Below are 23,418 nucleotides of genomic sequence, written 5' to 3'. Positions count from 1 at the left end.
GCCCCAGACTGAGCTGTGTGACCCCGGGCCCGTGGCTCGCCTTCTCCGGGCTTCAGTCATCTATCAAATGGGATGGCAATGGGGACCAAATAATATATGGGGAATACCTGGCGTACATAAGCGTAAAAAGTGGTAGCAAAAAGATGATACAGATTTGAGACTCTTTTCTGATTGCACTGTTAATGCAACACTCGTTTTAGAAGTCTCAGAAAATCCGGAAGAGCGTAAAGGAAAAGACAAGACAACAGCAAAGCAGCCGTAATGATAAATGGTGACCTGGTAGTGTGACTGTTCCACCCATCGTGGTCCCAGCTGGTCGTCCTCACCCTCACTCACCCTTCTGGCCTGTTCCTCTCAACCGCTCGGTCTTTGCTGGCAATGGCAGGTTCCCCACCCTGCTTCGCGCCCCTGGTCCGGCTCTGGACCACAGGGCAGGAGGCGCTGAGCCGGCCACAGGGGGCTGGCCAGCCATGGGTTGTCTAGGCACCAGGAGCCTCCTTCGGTCACCCGCACAATGGGAGGGGCGTTCTCCCCCACCCAGAGGGAGCTGGGACCGCTGTGACACGCTCTGTCAGCCGGGGGGGTCCGACTGTTGGAATAGGAAAGCCCCCCGACATGGGTAGGTGGACGTGAGCGGACAAATAACATCTGCTCTTTCAAAAATACAAAATTTAAAAATAGGGTAGAATATAGACAAGGAAAAAAAATAGCATCTATTATTCACTCAACATTTATTAAGCGCCTGTGAAGTGCATTAGTTTAGAGCCTCAGATGAGTCTGGAGGGTCTCGTTTATGCTGTGGAAGTAAATTAATGAATTAACCCCCAAATCTCAGTGGCGTAGCACACCGATGTTTTGTTTCTCCATTTTTTTTCTTACTCATCCTACGTCTATAGCACGTGTAGCATCTCTTCTGGACGCTTCTCTCCCAAGCGGTGATTTGGGGATCTGGCCAGCTTCCAGCCTGTGGCTGCCTTGTCTCAGCGGGGGGCATCTGCGGAACCACAGGATCACACGGGCTTTGGTGGGCTTCAGCCCCAGGTGACACCCTCCTGCCTGCGGCCTGGGGCTGGTCCACTGCCCTGCTCAGGCACAGGGGCCGGACAGATCGGGGAGCACCTGGGAGTTAAGCGAGCCATACCGTGGACTGGCTTATCGGGGATTAAAGGAACAAAATGTTCGAGCCTGGAGGAGGCTGGTGTGAAAGGAAACCTGCTAACTGAAGCCAAATTAGGATCTGTAAGGAGCAGTGTGTTTGCTTTGGTTTTGGAGAGCCCGCTAAGAATAAATCACAAGATGGAAGCATCTTCATTCATGCCTTCATTCATCTGAACAATCATGAAGCAGGGAGTTTTTGAAACTTCCTGCGTTGTAGGCCTTGTGCTAGCTTCTGGGGTTCCAGAGATGAGGCAGCCCTCACTCTCAGGCGGCTCACAGCTCAGCAGGGAGGGCAGACAAGGAATGCGACGGTGGCGGTGGCGGGGCGGTGGGAGCCGCGTGCGTGTTCAGGGGAAGGACCCCAGGAGACGCGAGGACGCCTGAGCGGAGTCTTAATAAACAGTCATTAGCCAGGGGTGGGGAAGGGCATGCCGGTGAACAGAGGCCCGGGGCCGGGAGGAGGGGCAGGTCTGAGACGGGAGAGGAAGGGCCCTGCCTGTCTCGGCAGAGCCTGTCCGGCACGGGGACCACCGAGAGGCCTGCCCAGGACCCACTGTGGGACATGCGCACCGTGCTGAGTACATTCTCTAGCCTCGTTTCGCCAGACAGAATTCATCTATTTTGGATCTGAAACAGACTTTGCTGAACAACCATGAAAAAAACACACTGTAAAAATTCACAGAAGACTAAAGCGGGAAAGCAAGTCTCAGGATGAACGGTAGAGATGATTAGTTGCATAAAGCCAGCCGACCAAGTGGACTTGATGGAAAGCTTTGGGGATCACTGGTGCCCCGTTTTTGCACATTTCATAATTTCGTAGTAAGTTATATGTTGGTATTCCGGCATCAGAAGAAAAGGCGGTGTCAAGATGCCTGTGCCAAAGGTACCAGCTCCCTGGGAGCAGCCCGGACTCTTAGGTTCCCAAGAAGCTGGGTCCTCGGCATCGGCTCAGCCACGGCAGCCTCCTGGCTGGACCCTGGGAGCATCGGGCTGTGGGACGCCTGGACACGGAGGGCCCCAAGGTGGGAATGGACTTGAAGGGGTCCAATGAGCAAGGTCTGTAGATTAGGAAGGAGGAGCCTGAATGGGACACAATGGCAGGGAAGGAGTTTTGGAAGCACTTGGAGATAACTGGCCACATAGGCTCCTAGCTCAGCGTAAAGAACTATTTTTGATTCAGGTTGTCTGGCACTCCAGCGGGCGGTCTTTGAAGGGGTGCGTTTCCCATCCCTGGCGTGGTTTTACCCAAGGCCAGACCACTACTTGCTGGGGGGCACAGAGAAGGGATCGTGGCCCCAGATGGCTCCAGAACCCGTGATTCCACCAGGACTTGCCGAATGCCGTGGCCGTCAGACCACCCTCACGGGCGACACCGGAGAGGATTCCGCGTGTCCCAGGCTGCCTGGCCTGAGTCATCAGTGGGGCTTACCCCAGACCCTCTGACTCTGGGGTCGGTGTTAGGGGGTAGACCTGTCACTGACAAGAGTCGAGCACCTAAACTGAGCACGGAGGACTAAGACTTTCCAGCAAAGCAATCAGTGCGAAGCCATTCGAATCATGTGTGCGACTGAACTGCTGTGTGTACAATAAATGGGCAGGGTAATCTGATCGTATCATAAATTAGTGGCCATTGCCACATGCAAATGCAGGCTTTTATGGGTCCTCTGTTTATGTGCACATTTTTCCTAGCACATCTGCTGCCGAACCGTTTTAAAATTCAACCTTTATAGGCAAGTTGATTTTTTAAAATGTTACACAAAGGATTATATAATGAAGGGCGAGGTTATGTAAGCTGAATTAACTCTCTTATTATTCACGTTCACAACAATATTTTAGTCGCAATTGTGCAATCTGGTCTTCTGTTCCCCTGCGATGAGAATAGAATGTTTATGATCTTTATTAATGAAGTAATTAAGAAGTGTCTTTTCATTCAGTTCAAGTGTCACGATTCAGAGTTTGTTGTCAGTGGTCTCTTGTGGGTAACACGCCAGGATGTCAGCGCTTCCTGGGGAACACGCGTCCTTTGCCTTCGTTAGCTCAACAGACAAGTATTGATCATGAAGCTTTGGGAGGCCTGTTGCCGGGCGCTGGGAGTCTGTTTGTAAGATAAAGACGGAGTGGTTGCTCCTCAAGAAACTTGCCGTCTGGCAGGGGAGGAAGGCGTGTGCTAAAGATGCAGAGGCAAAAAGAAGGACGCGGTTGAGCCTGTGGGGGTCAAGCAGCCACAGAACACTCGCGTGTGCTCCCTGGGTGCCGGGCCCTGGTCTCAGCATTTACCCACCGACCCTCACCAGACCCCAGAGGAATCCAGGGGCAGGTGGAAACACAGCACTTGCGACTTAGGAAGAGAGAGGGGTCGCTTGTCAGTGGGTGGTCTACGCACCATTCTTTCCGGAGCCCTCCTGTAGGGGTGGGGAGCCCTTGGGGGCTTTATTCAAGGGGGGGGTCTTGACCAGAGTTGCATTATTCTATCGCTCTGCTGGCCCAAGGCTGGTCGGGCCTGATGCAGTTCAGGGAGAGACGCACGGCCCTGGGATCACCCTAGAGGCTCAAGGAGTGGCACCCCTCCCTAGGTACATCGATGGAAAACGCCACTGCCCTTTCTGCAGCCAGAATCTTACCCCCAGTAGCAGGAGGAGCTGTTGGCTAGAGGCCTTGTGCCGCCTGAGCATCACTACCCTACAAGAATCACAGGACGAGCCTTGGCAAGGAGATACCCCACCGGCCCCCTTTGGTGGGTGTGGCCCTTTGTTTTGCTTTAGAGACAAAATCCACTGAATGCAGGTAGAATGGTATCTGGCCGGGGGGGGGGGGGGGGGTTGCAAGTACGAAGGTTGTACTAATAACAGACACCTGGAAAGGCCTCAGAGGCTTTCATGAATCTAGTCGGAGGGGCAGTCCGGGTGCCGATCTGAGACGTTAGGTCTGGGAAGGCCTTGGGCGGCTCCCCGATGAGGGCACAGAGCTCCAGAACGGCTGAGCGCCTTGCCAGGGTCTCCGGGCCGGGGAGCTTGTGTTTGACTTGGAGTTCTCTGCCCCGGGCCACCTCACGATCACTGGGGGGGGAAGCTCCTTCCTTTGTAAGATAGCACATGACAAAAATAGGTCCGGGTGCTGATAAGGCACGTAGAGTCAGACACGGCGGAAGGAAGCTACAAGCGTGTAGGGCACAGAAGCAAGAGTGGGGAGGGGGAGAGGCCTCCGGTTCTGTGGACGCCTCGGGGGAACAGCCCCCTTGGCCTTGGGGAAGGGTGGACAGCATTCCCACGCCTGGGACGCGCTGCAGGATTTAGCACAGGGGCATGGAGTGTTTGCCTGAACTTCCCACCCCTCACCCCCCACCCCCCACCCCACCCCTCGAGGACAAGAGAGTCAGGTAAGTAAATACATCTCCTTCATTGCTGCTCAGCTGAAGCCGGTGGAAAGGTCTCCGTGTGTCAGAGGCGAGCGAGCGTGGGGTTCGGTAGATTTTTCCTCGTCTTGTCAGTTAACGAGCAGAGGGAAGCTCGGCCTCACAAAGGAAAGCCGTCCGCCCTTATGCTCAGACAAACGTCCAAACAGCCTGCCGGAGGATTATGCCCACAACGCTGTTTAAATATAGGCTTGGTTCTTGTAACTCTTGAGTTCATCTGGGAAAAACTCACATCCGCAAATGGCATTTTTATCGGTTAGATGAGGACCAAGATCTTTTGGTAAAAATAAATGCTTTTTTTTTTTCCTTTAAAGAAAATTGGCAATTTGCCTTAAAATTTTTATTGAAGTAATTCTATTCTATTTGAATAATGCTGGGAGATAAAAACCCTCCATTACGCCTTTTTTAATGAATTATAATTCAGAAACATCTCACTAATAGAAAATGACATAAAAGGTACGTAGCATAATTCTTATCTTGTTTTCCTTACTGGTCTCGCTCGTTGGTCGTATGTAATTGGCATCTCTTCAAAGAGAAAATGGGGAATTTGAATCAAATGGCCTTCGTTTATTTGAGTTTTAAGATTGAGTATGTTTTTTGAAGGACTTTCTTCTAAACCTTAACATAGTCCTTACATGTAGGTGCTCAATAAAAAAAAAAAAAAAAACCCACACTGCTGAATGAATGGAAAGCTTGATTTTCATTTTCTGTGGCCACGGACATCTTTCTCACAGCATGACAAGTGCATGAATTCGGACGCCCTCTCGGGGTGGCCAAGCTCACCTCACGTGAGGTGTGATCGTTCTGTTGATAAGAGGTTTCCTAGTTTGATGTGCCTGTGAATCACCTAGGGATCTTGTTAAATGCAGATTCAGGTCAGGTCTGGGTGACCCCGGAGACTCTGCACTTCCGGCTCCCCCCGGTGAGCGGTGCTGCCCACCTGCAGGGCACACCGCGTGGCGAGGAACCAGACGAGCCCCCACCTTGCCCCCAAACAGTGCAGATATTGTCAGAACGCTGAGCACCCACACACCGTGGTGGCTACTGACGAGGGTCCTGTTTGTTTCTGAAGCTATGACACCGACGGAAGAGGACACATAACTTACCAAGAATTTTTACAGAAATTGGGGATTAACTACTCGGCAGACATTCATCGGCCCTATGCCGAGGACTACTTCAACTTCATGGGCCATTTCACGAAGCCACAGCAGGTGCACGAGGAGGCCCGGCAGCCGCAGCAGAGCCCAGACAGGGCCGCGCCGGCCAGGTGAGTGCGTAAGTATCGCGGGACCGTGAGCTGGCCACCTGTTCGACGCGTACCCTTGCAGCCAAAGTGGGTTTGAAGTGGTACCTCCCAGTGCTGGCAAAGTCATCATGAAATTCTACTACTCGCTGCTGTAGGTTCTCGAAATGGGTGCGAGGTCGCAGAGTTATAAAGGAGTTAAAGAGCTATGAGCCGTCTTCAGTCATGGCCTCACATCATTCCTATTTTGTAGGTCACCTTTGAGAACTTTTCAGGTGTTTACTAACCTACACACCCGGGACCCACCCCTCGCCCAACCAGATGGCAAGTTCCAGAAGGACATGCCCGTCTTCGTGTAGTGCAGAACACTGCCTGACTCCTCATAGACACCCCATGAACCTCTGTTGGTGAATGGATGAATGAATGAATGGATGAATGAATGGATGGATGGATGGATGGATGAATGGATTCATGAATGAATGAATGGATGGATGAATGAATGGATGCATGGATGAATGAGTGAATGAATGAGTGAGTGAACGAACAAGACATATTCCTTAGCTCAGTACTTCCACTTGGGGAACTTTATCCCAGAGAAATAATGTAGTAGAAGCCAACCGTTTAGTGGTTGGAAGATACGATTTATAGCGTGTCTTCAACAACAACTAAAAGGGACACCTGCCAGTCACAGTGAGCGTGCTGCCTTATAAAGTATGGCCCCAGGAATATGAAAAACTACATGCCTGTTCAGTTAGCATTGTGAAGACTGGAAAATGTTTGTGATCAAAGGCTGATTGGAAATGACATTTTAACCAGTAAGTGTATCATGACTGGAACCACGTCAAACGTGGGTGCCTGTTCACAAGGACCAGAAGATGATGTGCGAGGGGTAGTGTGTTGTATTTGGATGATGGGACTGTATATTACTATCTTCAAAGTTTAAAACCAGTTACTAATGTACTACTTAAAAAAAATTATAACACAGGATGGGGTGCCTGGGTGGCTCAATCACTTAAGTGTCCAATGTTGGCTTCGGTCATGATCTCGCGGTTTGTGAGTTCGAGCCCCACGTCGGGCTCTGTGCTGACGGCTCGGAGCCTGGAGCCTGCTTCAGATTCTGTGTCTCCCTCTCTCTCTGCCCCTCCCCTGCTCGCTCGCACTCTGTCTCTCTTTCTTTCAAAAATAAACATTAAAAAGATTTTTTTAATTTATAACAGGAGAAAATTTTGCTGCATTCGATGTAACTATCAAGCCATGGGACAGATGTCCCTGATCAGTCCCAGGCCCTGGTGGTCTCCCGTCAGCACCCACCAAGGCTGGGACTCTAGCTCCATGCTGTTCTCATCTGTGTTTCTGTCTGTTGCCTGTCACTTCAGCTCTCTGTCACCACCACCACCTCAAATGGCACCGGCATGAGCGAATGGGTTGTTGCTAAAGAATCCCCAAAGGAAATAAGGACCCCCAAGGACACGGGGAAGAAATGTAATGGCTAAATGGGGTTTACGAGAAGAGCAGTTCAAACACACCCCTGAATGAGGTCCCAAGTTCACTGAGTCATGAAGCCTGAAGCAAGAGAATCGAATTTGTGAGATTTGAAGTAAAACTATGCTCAAGATTGGTATAAATCAAATATGCCATAAAACTAATGAGAAAGTGGAATTTATCTTTACCAGACAGGGCTGGCCTCATTACCCACTCGTGTCTTCCCTCCTGCCCCTTGTGAGTAATGAGGCTCCAAGAGAAATCTCACATCCTCGGCGGGCTCGCGCCGCATTCTTTCTCTTCTTGAGTTTCCGTTTATTGTGCAAACGTGGATCGCAGCGGAAAGAACTGGGAGCCACCAAACAGTGTCTCTCAGATCCCCGAGCTCAGTTAACTGATTCACACTCACCCTGCCCTCTCTGCCACCAGCACACTTTCTGACCAAAGAAGGCAAGCCTGATTTCATGAAAATGCATGACCGACTTCTGTTTCCTCAAAGACGTCAGGTTATAAAATTGTCGAGTAACTTTGCCCTTCAGAATGGCCCGCTTTCAAATTTGGAGACAGTGAGTCTTCCTGGTGGTTCCAGGATCTTCTAGCTCCTCGGATGAGAAATGAGGAGACAGGTCTGTTACAGTGACCGAAATTTTGATTTGCCTCTTAAATCTGAGAGAACTTGTTCGGCGTGCCAGAAATACATCTTAAAAAATTATGAAAAATCCTTTTTCAAACTCATGCTTGTTTTCCACGCCTTGCTCTGTTTTGCCCAAGTCTGAGTTGAAGATTTGAATCAGAGCAGAAAGAGTGAACCAGCCACGGAAGCCGTGGCCTGTTCGAAAATTGGATCGGGAGTTGTGTGAACAAAACCAGCAGAGCCGGGCCCGGCAAGGTGGTGTGGGGGAGGGCTCTGTGGCCGTCCCACTGGCCATGACTGTGCCCTCTTCAGACTCTGCCTCGTTGTCCGGACCGGGAGCCAGCCACGGGCCCGGAGCAGTGGCAGCCTGTCCCAGAGTGTCGGCCCACACTCGTTCAGTTCAGCGGTATGGTGTGATCTGTGCTCGAAACCCTCATTTACTCTGTGCGCATATTTACTCTGCAAGGGAAGTAATTACTGCCTAGAAACCAGTCCAAGAAATGCTGAATGCCTCAATTTTCTAAAAATATGTATCTCAAAAAATGTTTTGATTTTTTTATACCTTCATTTGCTTTCATTTTGAAGGATTAAGTGGAATATAATAGTTGTGATGACGAGCAATCATTCTGTAATGCGGGACTGAATTCAGCACACACCTGTAAGGGAATCTAGAATGTTGCCGCTGTTGGTATACATTTGCCGAACAGTAAGCAGCTCATTTGTATCCGTGGCTCGAACGAGCTCAGTCCTCAGTTGGCCAGCTCCAAACTGGAGGCCAAGGAGGGAAGGGGGCAGATGATGACCCACGTGGCTTCCAAGTCGGTGCCACTGTCCCCTTCTGACCTGCACGCTCCCGCTCCGCTTCCCCCCCCCCCCCCCCGACTCTCCTGTCTGGGTGGATTCTTTTTTCTAGGCATGCTCAAGGAACTGCTGTCTCCACAAATACATATCTGGGGTGGTAGACAATTACCGGCAAAGATTCCGGGTTTGGAATTTATAGCACAGTCTCTTCCCTGAATAAGAACCCCACAGCCCAGCCCGAGCCCGAGCCTGCCAGACGAGCATGTCGCTCTTCTTAGAGACCTGGGTGAGCCGAGGTCATGGAATTTACAGCCAGTTCACCAAGGCCGGGTGCCAGATTGTTCGTGTTGAAAGGTTTCTACACTTGTTTTAGTCCCTTAACAATATTTGTATTTTTCCCCCCATTGGGGAAGAATTTTCTTGACAGATGGAGTCATACATTCTTGAACGTGTTCTCTAAGGAAAACAGCCCTCCCGCAGGGGCTGTGGCCAGGCGCCACCTCTGTCCCTGCGAGAGGCAGGCCTGGATGGGCCCACTTTACAGACGGCGCTCTTGTCCCTCGTCTGTAAAGTGAGGAGATAGTTACCCACCTCCCTTGCAGGGTTGTTGAGAAGAGTCAGTGGGAGAACGTACACGAAGCCCACACAGCTCCAGCTTTGCCCGTCGACGCACACAAATGGCGGCTGCGTTTCTTTCTTTCTTTCTTTCTTTCTTTCTTTCTTTCTTTCTTTCTTTCTTTCTTTCTTTCTTTCTTTCTTTCTTTCTTTCTTCTTCTTTCTCTTTCTTTCTTTCTCTCTCTCTTTCTTTCCTTCTTTCTTTCTCTCTCTTTCCCTTTTCTTTCTTTCTTTCTTTCTTTCTTTCTTTCTTTCTTTCTTTCTTTCTTTCTTTCTTTTTCTTTCTTTCCCTCTCTCTCTCTCTCTGTCTCTTTCTCTTTCTTTCTTTCTTTCTTTCTTTCTTTCTTTCTTTCTTTCTTTCTTTCTTTCTTTCTTTCTTTCTTTCTTTCTTTCTTTCTTTCAAGTTTATTTTGAGAGAGAAAGAGCCAGCAGAGGAGGGGGCAGAGAGAGAGGGAGACCAAGAATCCCAAGCAGGCTTCATGCTGTCAGCGCAGAGCCCGACGTGGGGCTCCAACTCACCAACTGCAAGATCATGACCTGAGCCGAAATCAAGAGTCAAGACATTTGGGGCACCTGGGTGGCTCAGTCAGTTAAACGTCCAACTTTGGCTCAGGTCAGGATCTCGCGGTCGGTGAGTTCAAGCCCCGCGTTGGGCTCTGTGCTGACAGCTCAGAGCCGGGAGCCTGCTTCGGATTCTGTGTCTCCCTCTCTCTCTGCCCCTCCCTCGCTCATGCTCTGTCTTTCTCTGTGTCAAAAATAAATTAAAAAAAAAAGAGTCAGACTCTTAACTGACTGAGCCACCCAGAGCCACCCAGGCGCCCCTGGTGGCTGTGTTTCTTAACAACACAGTACCTAATAAAACTAATAAAATGCCAAATGGCAAGGGGTCTCTGCCCCTGAACCCAGGAGAGCTCTCTGGGGGTGGGGGTGGGGGGTGACACCCATCTCTGCTCGAGTGCCGCTTTCCCCGAGAGGCGTACCTGCACCTCCCCATGGGAATTGCAGCCTGCTCCCAGGCGGGGTCCTCAGTCCTGCTCCCCAGTCTCCACTGACCCCCTGCACAGTGTTCCCAATGTCTTCTGTCTCAAGTCGGCCTCACCCCACTGGGATGTAAGTTCTTCTGGGGATGCCTGTTTGAGCCCCTAGACGCGTCCCGATGCCCAGAGCCATAGCCGGCATGTAAGAGGTGCTCCCCCTTTCACCGAGCGCATCGAGGAGCGTCGCTGTCTGTAGTTTTTAATTTCTTGTTCTATTTTTAAAGTAACAAATTCTACGGGGCGCCTGGGTGGCTCAGTCTGTTGAGCGTCCGACTTCAGCTCAGGTCACGATCTCGCAATCTCGCGGTCCGTGAGTTCGAGCCCTGCGTCGGGCTCTGGGCTGATGGCTCAGAGCCTGGAGCCTGCTTCCGATTCTGTGTCTCCCTCTCTCTCTGCTCCTCCCCTGTTCATGCTCTGTCTCTCTGTCTCAAAAATAAATAAACGTTAAAGTAACAAATTCTAGTAAAAAAAAGAAACAAGGTTGTAATTTCTATAATATAGTTCTGCTAAAGATAATAATAAAATGATAACGGTACAAACTCACTATTTTTTCCAGAATACCTTTTAATGCAAAAGTTACCCCAAGGCTGCAAAACGCCTTCAAGATCAGTTCCTCGACGACCCAGCAAATCATCACATTAGAACAATCACCAACTCTTGCTTTAAAGAAATGATCTGTTTTCCTGGTTTGGGGATGCCTAAAATGTATTCTCTTTCAGGGACAAGCTTAAAGACCACTATCAAGATATCAGCAAAGCACTCACCAAAGTCGATCCATCCCCAAATGGCTACATACCCGTAAGCAAGATGCAGGAAGTGTTGCGGGGATGCGGTTGTCACCTGAAGGAAGAGGACCTGGCCGATCTTCTGAACAGGTGTTCTTCCACTGGGTTCACTGTGCCTCTCACATAGACGGGATGGGAAAACGGGCCGGCGCATTGCTTTTGCTTCTCCCTCCCTGCCCGTTCCGACAGCCTTTCGCCACTGAGGTGACGCCCAGGCATCCCCGTGGCTCCGTTGTAAGCAGCTTGAGTCAACCCCCAGCGCAAGGAGAATGCAACCTCCGAATTTCCCCATCCCCGGAGTCAACAAGTCTGACGGCTTCGCGGATCCCTTCTGGTCCTTAAGTCGAATGTCTAAGTGACAAGCTTCTATAGCTGCTTCCCGGTTTTTAGTTTTTAGACGGTGTCTGTCTGTTGACTCCATACCCGGAAGCTGTGGGTTTAACCGGCACCCACCGCCTCACCCACTCCGCCCCCCGCCTCTCTGTGGAACCCGCACACACTTCCCTCCACGGGCCACCATGCTGCTGCATCACGGTTTTGGGTAGATCAGTATTCGGGGTTTGTAACATCGTGACTTGTTTCACGGATCGCTTTTCCCCTCCTGCATACCATTTTGTTTTCCCGGAATTAATAATTATCTTTTCTTTCCTGTTTGCTTCGTTTCCTGCGTACTTACGATCAGTAATTAAACGCCCAACTCACCTCCGGTTGTAAAATCTTTTTCTACGGTGTTCACACTCATCTTCCTGGATGGCCTTTGTCATGTCCTTTAATTCTGAGAAAGTTTCTTGATGATTTCATTGACTTCCTCTCCCGTTCTTTGGGAAACTCCTATTTTTATTGGACATTCAACCACGTAGGATGTTTCCTTATATACATCTTTAAGTTTATTTATTTACTTTGAGAGAAAGAGTGAGCAGGGAGGAGCAGAGAGAGAGAATCCCAAGCAGCCTCCACACTGTCAGCACAGAGCACAACGCGGGGCTCGATCCCAGGAAGCGCGAGATCATGACCTGAGCCGAAGTTGGACGCTCAACCGACTGAGCCACCCAGGCGCCCCCTCCCCCTTTTTGTTACAGTTTATTTATGTTTCATTATATTTTCAAGTCTTTCCCATCTTCCATCTTTTCCTTCCTGCTTCCCCGTCCGGAAGATTTCTTCAATTTCACTCTCAACCCTTTCTTTTGGGACTTTTGTTTCTGCCATCACACTTAACCATATTTCTAATGACCAGAACTTGTCTTTGTTCCCAGGGTGTTCCTCTTTCGGAGCATCACGTTCTCATGTCCTGGATGCGTGATCTCATTTCTCTGAAGGTGTTAACGATGGATTTTTTTTTTTTTTAAGTTTTCTTTGCCCGAGGAGTCTCTCCTCCGTGTTGCTTTTTTCTACTAGTTTCCTTGTTCGAAAATCTCCACATTAAGAGTGAGGTCCTGGGGCGCCTGGGTGGCACAGTCGGTTAAGCGTCCGACTTCAGCCAGGTCACGATCTCGCGGTCCGTGAGTTCGAGCCCCGCGTCAGGCTCTGGGCTGATGGCTCAGAGCCTGGAGCCTGTTTCCGATTCTGTGTCTCCCTCTCTCTCTGCCCCTCGCCCGTTCATGCTCTGTCTCTCTCTGTCCCAAAAATAAATAAACGTTGAAAAAAAAATTAAAAAAAAAAAAAAAAAGAGTGAGGTCCTAAGAAGCAGGTTAGAAGTTCCGTGCCGAGGGGTAGAACTTACTGACTTTGCTTTGAACTTTCAGTGTGGACTACTGTGGCAGGGCAGTCTGGCATGCGGTTTCTTTGGAGGACCCCCAGTGTCAGGATCTTTAAAATTTGGGGAGGGGGGCAGTGCTGGTCAGATTTCCCAAAGACTGGTGTTGACACGTCACATATAGGGATGCCCCGTTACATTTGAATTCCGGAGAAACAATAATATTTTTAGTTTAAGGATGTGCCATGCAATATTTGGGATACATTTATGTTAACATTATTTTGTTTGTCTGAAATTCCAATTTAACTGGGTGCCCTGCTAGATTATCGTTGGTCTGTTTTTCTAAATCTGGCAGCCCAACCAGAGAAGATTCTCTGGTCCCCTGCTGCTGGCAGTCTGGGAGCTGATGGGGAGGGGAAGCCTGGAAGTTTCAGCAGTCCGTGTGATAGGCTGAATGACGCCCCCCAAAGATACCCCGGTCCTAATTCCTAGAACCTGTGAATGTGACGTGAGACGGAAAATGAGTCCTTGCAGGTGTGATTAAGGGTCTTGAGGTGGGAGATGATCCTGGATCATCCGGGTGGGCCTCAGATCGCCAGTGTCCCTATGAAAGTGAGTCAGGGAGAGGCGTCACCCAGACATGAGCACAGGGGGAGAACTTCGCCCAGAGGTGAGCACAGGGGGACAAATCGGCATAGCGTGGCCACAAGCCAAGGATCTCCAGCAGCCACCAGAGGCTGGAGGTGCAGAACAGATTCTCCCATAGCCTCTGGAGGGAACACGGCCCTGCCGACACCTTGATCTTGGCCCGATAAAACCGATTTCTGACTTCTGGTGTCCAGAACCGTAAGAAAAGAAATGTGTGATGCTTTGAGCCACCCGCTACTCTTGGTGTTTTGTTGCAGAGCCATAGAAAACTATTTAGTAAAATCAGGAGATAAACTTCCGCTTAATCCCTCTTTTCATTAAGAACCCTCCCTATCTTGCACTAGGGACGCATGCTTTTCAGTTGAGAAACACTGACTCCAGAGAGCACGAATCCTAGAGCCCCCCTTGCGAGTGCTGGGGGAGGGGCACAGGTACCCAGACGCTTGGAATTTGGGGAGGGACATGGGGCCCAAGTGCTTCCTGCACACACTTTTAACCAGTCCTTCTAGTTTTCTTTTCCTTTTTATATGACAAAATTGTTTTCTTGTTTTCCTTCTCTTTATTTTGTTCATCACGGTAAGTATCCCCCATCCCCCCTCCACCTCCCCTCTGGTAACCAGCATTGTGCTCTCCATAGTTAAGAGTTTGTTTCTTGGTTTGTTTTCTCTCTCTTTTTTTTTTCCCTCTGCTCATTTGTCTTGTTTCCTAAATTCCACTTATGAGTGAAATCATACGGCATTTGTCTTTCTCTCTCTGCCTCCTGTCACTTAGCGTTGTAGTCTCTAGTCCCATCTATGTCTTTGCCAGTGGCGAGAGTTCATTCTCTGTGACGGCTGAGTAATATTCCATTGTGTGCACGCACCACCTGTCCTTTATCCATTCGCCTGTTGACGGGCACTTGGGCTGCTTCCATAATTTGGCTCTTGTCGATAACGCTGCTATGAACATCTGTGTGCATGGATCCCACTGAATGCGTGTCTTTGTATCTTGGGGGTAAATACCCAGTGTGATTACCGTATTGTGGGCTGGGTCTATTGGTAACTTTTTGAGGAAGCTCCATGCCAGTTTCCACAGTGGTGGCACCAACGTGCGCTCCCACCAACAGTGCCCGAGGCTTCCCGTTTCTCCACGTCCTTGCTGACGCCCGTGGTTTCCTGTGTTACTGATTTTAGCCATGCCGACGGGTGTGAGGTGACATCCCATGGTGGTTTTGATCTGCGTTTCCCTGAGGATGAGGGATGGGGAGCATCTGGTCCTTCTGTTTTTAACCCCACATTGATGCCTACTTCTAGCTGGAGAGGGGCCCCCGTGAGTCTCTTGCCTGCATACTGTCCATTCACGGTCCCCACCGGTTTTCCGCGGTGTCTTTTAAGTGTTCCTTCCAGCCTCCGGCTCCAAAGGCTTTCAGTCTAGGAAAGCAGATCTTAGCTGTCATTCTCTGTATTTTCCCGGATCCCTCCAGATTTGGGGGAGACGTTTTGCCCTGTGACCTCAGTTTTCTTGGGGGACAAAGGAAAGCTGTTGGCTTTCAGTCTGTTCGACTTTTTTCTTACCTCCCGTTTCTGCGCATGCCAGCCTCCCCTCCTCTTTCTACCACTGTCCCTCTCTGATTCTTCCATGTCCCGTCTTTTGTCAGGCGCGGTTTTAATTTGGGGAAAAGGAAGTTCGGCTTAACCTTCTATCCTGCAGCCACAACCAGGCCTTCTGTGCTTGGTTCACAGGTTGATTCTAAAACTCAAAAACCGTTGACCGGCATTTCACAATTATGATTATGTGTTCAGTGCCCACAGAACGAATGAATATTAGCTTTCCTCCCGGCGGCACCATCCCGGAGCCTCCGTGTCCACCTTGTTGTAGGCCAACCTGGGTACCCATGCGTCTTTTCTAGGTCACATGGGGGAAGGTGGTTCTTTGTGTAAGCTGTTTCCAGGAACGTAATGAGCTGTGTTCTAGGAACCCGGGGCTCAGTTGAAATTGAACGTTGTCACCCTTCCGCTTTCCCCAACACTCCACCCCACTTACAGTTCTCACAGGTGTTCCTTGGTACCCTCCACTCTGGAGCCGGGCCCCCACATTGTCCTGTCCCAGGTCTGTCCCTACCATTCCCCAGCGAGGTTGGATCCCATTCCTGTTTCTTGTATCACATACCTTTTTATTTATTTATTTATTTATTTATTTATTTATTTATTTATTTATTTTAAATGTTTACTTATTTTTGAGAGAGAGACAGACAGACAGACAGGGCTTGAGAAGGGGAGGGGCAGAGAGAGAGGGAGACACAGAATCCAAAGCAGGGTCCAGGCTCTGAGCTGTCAGCATACAGCCCAACGTGAGGCTCAAACTCACGAATCACGAGATCATGACCCGAGCTGAAGTCAGACGCTTAACCCACTGAGCCACCCAGGCGCGCCCCCCCCCACCTTTTTATTTCTTGATTTCCATCCTTGTTTTGTTGGACTACTTCCTGAAGTAACTTTCTAAGAAAGGGCAGACAAGAAATAAATTTTCTGAGTTCTTTGTCTGAAAAAAATTATTTAATCTCCTTCACACAGATTGCTGGCCTGTCTGAGCATAGAATCCTAAGGAGAAAATATTTTTTCCTTAAAATGTTGAAACCATTACTCAATTGTGTTTGAGCTGAGAGAAGTTCAATGCAGTGTGTGTGTGTGTATGTGTGTGTGTGTGTGTGTGTGTGTGTAACGGAAGAAGAATCATTTCATCCTCAAATATGCCTATACATTCTCTTCTTCCTTAAACAGGATCTCCTCTCACTAAATGTATTTCCAGCTGAACAAGGATTCATATGCATTCAATGAATAAATCATAGAAAAACAGCACCAGATAAATAATTAACTAAATGATTGTAAGAGAGTCTTGTTAAAATATAGTTAGGCTTGGTACTTTTATAAATAACAACAAAAAGACTGTGGAATTTCTGTAGTCCACCTTTCAATGGGGGTGATCAACTTTTTTTTTACAAATTGAAACCTTAATAAGGATCCATCGCTCAATTGCTTGTTTCTTCTCAAAGACCTCTTGATGATAAACATCTCTGTTATTTGTAATTATATGTAGATTATTCATTTCTGGATCCAAAATAGACTTTTCTAAATAATACTGCGATTAGCATATGCATTTGATTTTATTACTAAATTTTAATACCAAGTTGGCAATTTATCCTGCTGATGAAATAGAGTTGATTAGCCTTTTCCCCCATGTCTCCGTCATAGGAGCCAGCGACGCGGGGCCTGTGGAAGGCCGCTCTGCAGCTGTGGGTTGGAAAAGCACAGCTCTTGGCTCATTTTCTTTAGAAGCAGATATCTGAGTCACTAGAAACTTCTCTCTCTGGCTTACCAACATTCCACACTGTTCTTCTCTGAAGTGGACTCCATCCCACTGAAAGAAAGGTGTTAAAGTGCCAGCAGTCCCCAGAGAGTTTAAGTGACCAAAAAATGTGAACTTTGAATGCAATTAAACTTTATTTTGCATCAGTTTACATCTTTAAATAGGATCTATGTTCTCATGAAACTGGGGTTTTCTCTCGCCGTGTTTTCTTCTCGAATGTAAAGGTATTTTCTTCTGTGTCAGAGTGGAGGGCAGGGAGGAGTCTCCACATGGCTGTCCTCATTGAGACATGCGCTCAGAATTTCTATCTGAGAAAATACTAAGCTGTGTAGATTTTGTGAAACTGTCCCCTGAGTGCTTTCAGCTTGACCACTCAGTTCCGACCAGTCTTGAAAAAGAACTTGACATACATTTTACTCAGTTCCTCGTGCCCTTTCCACTGCCTTTGTTTGACATGTTTCTCTTTTTTTCCACCTCCGCCAACCATTTCTCAGTCCAGCCCTCATGAGCCGAGGTCTCGATGACCGCAGTCCTGAGCCCGCACACCCTCCAGTCTTATTTCCTGACCGCCCCTGCTGCCACTGTCGGGTGTATCTGCCCGTATCACTGCCCTGCCCCCCCTCGTCTCTGCGGAGGCATCTTAGTTTGCCCCAGTCAGCGCATCAGGTTCCTAAGCTGGGCCTCCTTTTCCCTTCTTCCGCCGTCTCAAGCTGTGAGCCCCGCCGTCCAGGCTTTAAGTCTGTGGCCCCCGCAGCCCTCACCTCGCTCCGTCACATTGCGGTGTCGGTGTGTGCCCGTCTGCTCTCATGGCTGACTGGCAGGTGGGCACCTCCGGGCCAGGGAACAGCGTCCTAACGTTATTCCTGTTCTGTGCTCAGCAGCTCTTTGTTGAATGAATAAGCGGTGGGGTTGCTTTTTGTAATTAATATATTCCTTTCTTTCTTTGGGGACAAGCTGGGGAATCCGCTGGCACGATAACTCCTTCAATTACCTTGACTTCTTGAAGGCGGTGGAGAACAGCGAGCCAACAAGACCTCCGCCAAGAGACAAAGAGGGCGCGCCCCTCACTTTTGCGACACTAGACCCGGCGGAGGTTGTGAAGAGTATCCAGGAAGTTGTCGACTCCTCCAATGCGGCTTTGTCAACGGTATGACAGAGCGAAACGTAGTTTTACTTTAGAAACTGAAGTCCCGGTGCTCATGTGAATTCACGAAGAGCTGCTGTCAGCCCTCCCCTCCTCCCGGCCCCCCGCCCCTCTCTTCACTCTCGTGGGGTGTCAGAACTCAGATGGGTCAGGCAAGATCAGCTGGTGCCTTTGAGCACGTGTGTACCCGTGTTTGCTCTACAAGGAGCTGCCAGGATTGTGCCCAGCGTGTGCTCTCTGGGGTAGGAGTGCTCAGTGTTTAGCAGGTGCTGTGTCTGCAAGGGCAAGGGGCTCTGGGCAGAGAGGGCAGAGCACAGAGGTCCCCAGGGGAGGGCAGGCCCAGTGTGTCCCGTGAGCACCGGGCCCATAGCACCAGGTGGCCTTGGAGAGGTTGCCCGGGGCCCGGCTGTGGCACAAAGACTCATCGGGAAGGACACCGGGAGCCAGGCGATGTGCAAGGTGCTCCCCCAAGTACAGTGACAGACACTTGACCGCTGACATCTGTATGACACTGCAGAGCGTGTAGGGATGATGCTGTGGCCCGTGCTGGAGTCCTTGGAAAACAGTGCTGTGGCCGTGCCCGTGGTGGGGCGGCGGTCCCCGAGACTGGTCCATACCTCCATTTCCCCTACAGCAGCAGCAAGAAGAGAAAATGCTGTCTGCAGAGGGCAGGCCTCGCAGTTTAATGAGATCGAAGGGTCAAAGCAGCCGGGGCCACGCTGGACACAATCAGAACAAGACTGTCCTTCAGACACTGTCAAAAACGTAGGACCATGCTCACTAAATCCCCCGAGTGAATAATCCCCTAGGCTATGGCGGCAAGGTGGGCTCTGGGGTCCAAGCATAAGGGACTAGAGAGAAGGAGAAAGGCAAGTGCCACGCAGCCAGCCTGTGAAAGTTCTAGAATGTCAGCCAACTTGACCTTTGTGCTGGTGAGCAGACATTTTTCACATCTAGGAGTTCTCTGTGAGGATTTAAGGTTTTTATGTCTTTATTTTACTGATTCTGCAAAGATAAAAGTTAGTCTGAACACGTGGGTCATCTGGAAAGCACACAGGCCATCTTCTACGCACCTTCCGGCGCCCGTGTGCGAGATGGCGCTGGGCCCAGCGGTCACCCCATGAGCATTGCGAACACGGATGTCCACCGGGACGAGGGTCATAGAGACGACGAAGGGGCCCAGGCAGTGGCCGCCGCAGGCTGGAGACCCAGCCCTGTTGAAAGGACAGCTTCTCCTCAGTCTCAGCCGACTGTTGCTGAGCTGAAAACTGGCCCCACTTTGCTAGAGCTTTCCATTTTTCATGAGACACTCTGAAACCTCCTGGTTTCTAAATGTCAGGACATATTTCAGGTTTTTAAAGCACTCTCCAGACCAAACAAGTCCATTTGCAGGATGGTTTTGCCTCTTTCTGACGTAAAGTGGCACTATTAACATCCATCAGGATGTTTCTCAAACTGAAGTTCGTGGAACCTCTAGGGGGAACCATGACTCTCACCTCTGAGAAACAGTCCTTAGGCAGTGATGTTTTAAGCAAGAGAGTGAGGTCGGGCCAAGAGAGCGGCAGATGGAAGGGAGAGAGGGCATCTGGGGCAGCGAGGCACAGAAGGAATGGCGAGGTCTGAGGACAGCCATCAGCGAGGATACCGGGCACGTTTGTGCGTCTTTGCATATCACTGGAGATGTGTCTCAGATGCATCTTGTTTCTGAAACGACATCACAATAACTTATATTTCTATAGAGTTTATGGATTGCCCAGCACACTGCCTTCTGTCTTTTGGTTAATGTTTATTTATTTTTGAGAGGTAGAGACAGAGACAGGGTGCAAGCAGGGGGTGGGGCAGAGAGAGAGAGGAGACACAGAATCCGAAGCAGGTTCCAGGCTCCGAGCTGTCAGCACAGAGCCCGACCTGGAGCTCGAACTCACGAACCGCGAGATCATGACCTGAGCCGAAGTCGGACGCTTAACCGACTGAGCCACCCAGGCGCCCCTCAGCGCACTGCCTTCTAACGTCCACGTAACCCAGATGCTCAGCTGACTGGGCTCATTTTTATGGTCATTCTCCACATTTGTTGAGATCAACTATGTGTCCAGTACACGTACAGCTGTTTGCGGGCCATATAAAACAACAATGTGAGTTGCAAAGTCTGTCTTTTCCTACCACAGAAGCTAAGGTCATGGAGGTTAAGATCTCATGGTAGGAAAGCAGAGGTGGAATTCAAAGTCCACTTCTGAGCAGAGGTGGGGCGGAGGGGGGTGTCCCGGGTTTTTCCACCACCCACGGCTTTGTCCCGTTACCACACGCTAAATAAAAACTTGACGCTAGACGGTATTTTAAGGTTAATTTGGTTGCACACATATCACCACCCCCACGGACGGATGGGATGGGCTTAATTAGACCTGAATGAGAATTAACCAGCAGGGAATGTGGTTTGGGGTCTGCACGCACATTCAGTTCTCACTTTAAAAAAAAAAAAAAAAAGATCCTAACCCACCGCTTGATACAGATTTCCTAGTGCAATAAAAATGAATGATTTTGTTCCGACAGATGGAAAAAAAATGTGCTTTCTTTTTATAGCACGTTTTTGCACTTTTTCAGTTTGACTGGAGTACGGCTGGGCTGGCCCTGGCCGCCCCCCACCCCCGCCCCTCCGACACCGGCTCGTGGCCACGGGGATCCACCCATGAGCCGAGGCCACACGGGCACTGGCCCTGGGTCGCAGAAAGGGCAGCAGCCTCCCAGTATAAGCCTCAGGGTGGGAGTGGGGATGGGGCGGTCCCTTAACTGCTCCTCCCGGCCACTTCTCAATCAGGCTGCATCAGGCTGCACCTTGAGACCCCCACCCCACCCCTACTGTGGCAGGATTGCATCTGAACCCCCTGTGACAGTCACTTTGGGCATGTTGTCCCCCCCCCCCCCCCCCAGAGCCTCTCTCCTCCTCTGCCAAGCAGGCCTCCTTGGAGCTCGGGTGGCTTCAAAGCCCTATGGGAAAGGGGCCAGGGCTCCTCACTCCCCTGCCTCTCCATAGCCACACGGTGGGGGGCCAGTGAAGCGACCCTTCCCTGCAGCACAGAAGCTCTCACACCAGGCCCATGCTTCCTTTACCTGTCTCAGTGTTTTAGTCATGGTGCCTTTGATCAGTAAGGTAGGACTTATGGGGGACTCGAATACACTTGACTTCACTCGCAGTCAGAAAAGTAATACATAAAAAAAATATTTTTTAAATATTCACTGGATGGTAACATCTGCCTTCTCTCTCGCGCTCTCTCTCTCTCTCTCTCTCTCTCTCTCTCTCTCTCTCTCTCTCTGTAGGCATTTTCTGCATTGGATAAAGAGGACACTGGGTTTGTAAAGGCTTCAGATTTTGGACAAGTTCTTAAGGATTTCTGTCACAAACTCACAGATAACCAGTATCATTATTTTTTGAGAAAACTAAAAATTCATCTAAGCCCCCATATAAATTGGAAATATTTTCTCCAGAACTTCGACTCTTTCTCCGAAGAGGTAAGGATGTTGGCATTACCTGAGCACCTCTCTTTGAGACCGGGTTAAAAGTAGTTTTTGCCAAACAGGTAATTGATTAAAATCGCATCAAGTAAAAGGTCAATCACCTCATGTAATTAGCTAACTCCGAATGAAACTTTGGTATAAATTCTACATAGAGTGTTAAAAGGTAAGTGTGTATACTTTATGGAAAACCTTTTTATTTTGTTTTGGTTTGGTTTTCTTTTGTTCTGTTTTCAAAGAACTTTGGGAGCTTGCTTTTGTCTGGTTGCTTCAGAATTCTCCGGAATCTTAGATCCCTGAAGATGACCTGGTGTCCACAGAAGTGAGGCCCACCGTGTGTCGGGCCCGGAGCCGGAAGTGAGGGAACCGGGTCTCACTTGGGAGATGTTTGTTGAGGACACCCTATGTGCCGGTCCCTGGGGCGTGTATCAGCCAAATCTGGGCTAGAGATGAGCGTGGAGAGGGTGGGCTTTAACAGAGACATGATCAGCAGGAGGAGAGATTGCTGGGAAAGTCAGGGAGGGCTCCCGGGAGGAGGGTGTGTGACTGACTGCAGGGCTCTTGCTCCTCCCCCCAGACTGCATTTCTGGCCGCACCAGGTATTTACCCTGAGGCTGTTTCTTGATCTCTAACCGTAAATGGACCCGAATCCTTAGCAACAATCACAGTCCGGTTTCAGCCAACACGGATTTCTCTGATCGCCATTCCGTGCTGAGAGGGAACAGAGGGAACAGAGGGAACAGAGTGGCATGGTCCCCGCCTGCATGGAAGGAGAGATGAAAATAAACACGTGAGCCATCCACAACTAATGCAGTGGTCAAATCACAGGGGGCCTGTCCTGCCGTATATTGAACTGTCCCTCTGCAGCCGGATACCTTCGTCATTTCCAATGGCACATGCTCTTATGTGTGACGAACACCTACGTTCACAAATCCTTGATCACTGATCCAGGGCGGACCCTTGGACATTCACATACTAGAGCAGACAGCGTGAACATTTTTAAGGTCTGAGGTTCTTTGTAATGCTAACGACACCAAACGCTACACAGTGCCTTCCGAGGGCCACTCTTCCTGGTCCTTTACATACATGAACCCGCCCAGTCCTTTAATACCAATACTTGGCATGTGCTATTAATGTCCCTTTTTATAGATGGGGACCCTAGGGCACAGAGACATTAATTTGCACACAGGCCCCCTGATGGCAGGTGGCAGAGCTGGTCTGTGAGCAAGAGGTCTCTCCCAGCTCCAGGCCCCTCGATGCTGTGCCGTGTCTCCCGTGTGGGCTGTGACTTCTTTCCTCGTTGCCGTTTAGACGGACATCCCTAAGCAATGGATGCTGTCGGGTTGCACGTTTTCAAACTGCATGCCAGTGGTACTCCATCGAATACTGTTTTCTGCGCTTACTTTTTTTTGTTTGCTCTCATGCGTTCAGGACTTAGCCGTGTTATCCCTTTGGTCTTAGTGCATTCCCTTATTAGGCTGCCATAAAATGAATCCATCAAATGAATCCATTCTGTTAAATGGACGCACCCTGTTCGGTTATCAGCCTCCCGCTAATGACCGTGTAGGCTGTTTACAGTTTTCTCCATTACAAGCAGAGCACCAGCCAGCCTCCTGCGTCGGTCCCCTGGTGACGCTCGGAGTTACCCTGCGTGGGATCGGAGGGCACGTGCATGGGCAGCATCCCAGGGGCCGCCGCTGTGGCTGCACTGATCAGTGCACGCTCCCACCAGCCTTGGGTGAGAGCTGCGAACGCTCCAGGTCTCCGGGAGTCCTGGGTTATTGGCAGATGTTTTCATTCCTGCCCATCTGAATATCAGTAAGCCTGCGTGTTTTCTTGTGTTATGAGCCATTCAGGTTTCATTATCTGAGAAGGGTTCCTGTCCTTTGTTGGTACGTGAGCAGCAAATACCTC

At 49.8% G+C, this 23,418-nt stretch overlaps 1 protein-coding gene across 2 annotated transcripts in view; it reads left to right on the top strand.

Annotated features, from left to right (window-relative positions):
- The window catches only part of EFCAB6 (EF-hand calcium binding domain 6), a 248,861-nt gene that overhangs the window by 184,720 nt on the left and 40,723 nt on the right, over positions 1 to 23,418 (top strand). Inside the window, exons 23-26 of one of the 2 annotated variants that reach the window (XM_023257574.2) lie at positions 5,643 to 5,837; positions 11,102 to 11,257; positions 17,808 to 18,000; positions 21,310 to 21,501. In XM_023257574.2, the coding sequence (XP_023113342.2) occupies positions 5,643 to 5,837; positions 11,102 to 11,257; positions 17,808 to 18,000; positions 21,310 to 21,501 (736 nt within the window). The remainder of the gene's footprint in view (positions 1 to 5,642; positions 5,838 to 11,101; positions 11,258 to 17,807; positions 18,001 to 21,309; positions 21,502 to 23,418) is intronic. The other variant, XM_023257575.2, reaches the window with a different exon arrangement.

The sequence above is a fragment of the Felis catus genome, chromosome B4 (assembly GCF_018350175.1).
Source record: "Felis catus isolate Fca126 chromosome B4, F.catus_Fca126_mat1.0, whole genome shotgun sequence".
Taxonomy (NCBI): domain Eukaryota; kingdom Metazoa; phylum Chordata; class Mammalia; order Carnivora; family Felidae; genus Felis; species Felis catus.
Note: the sequence above shows the minus strand (reverse complement) of the source record. Positions and strands in the feature narration are given on the sequence as shown.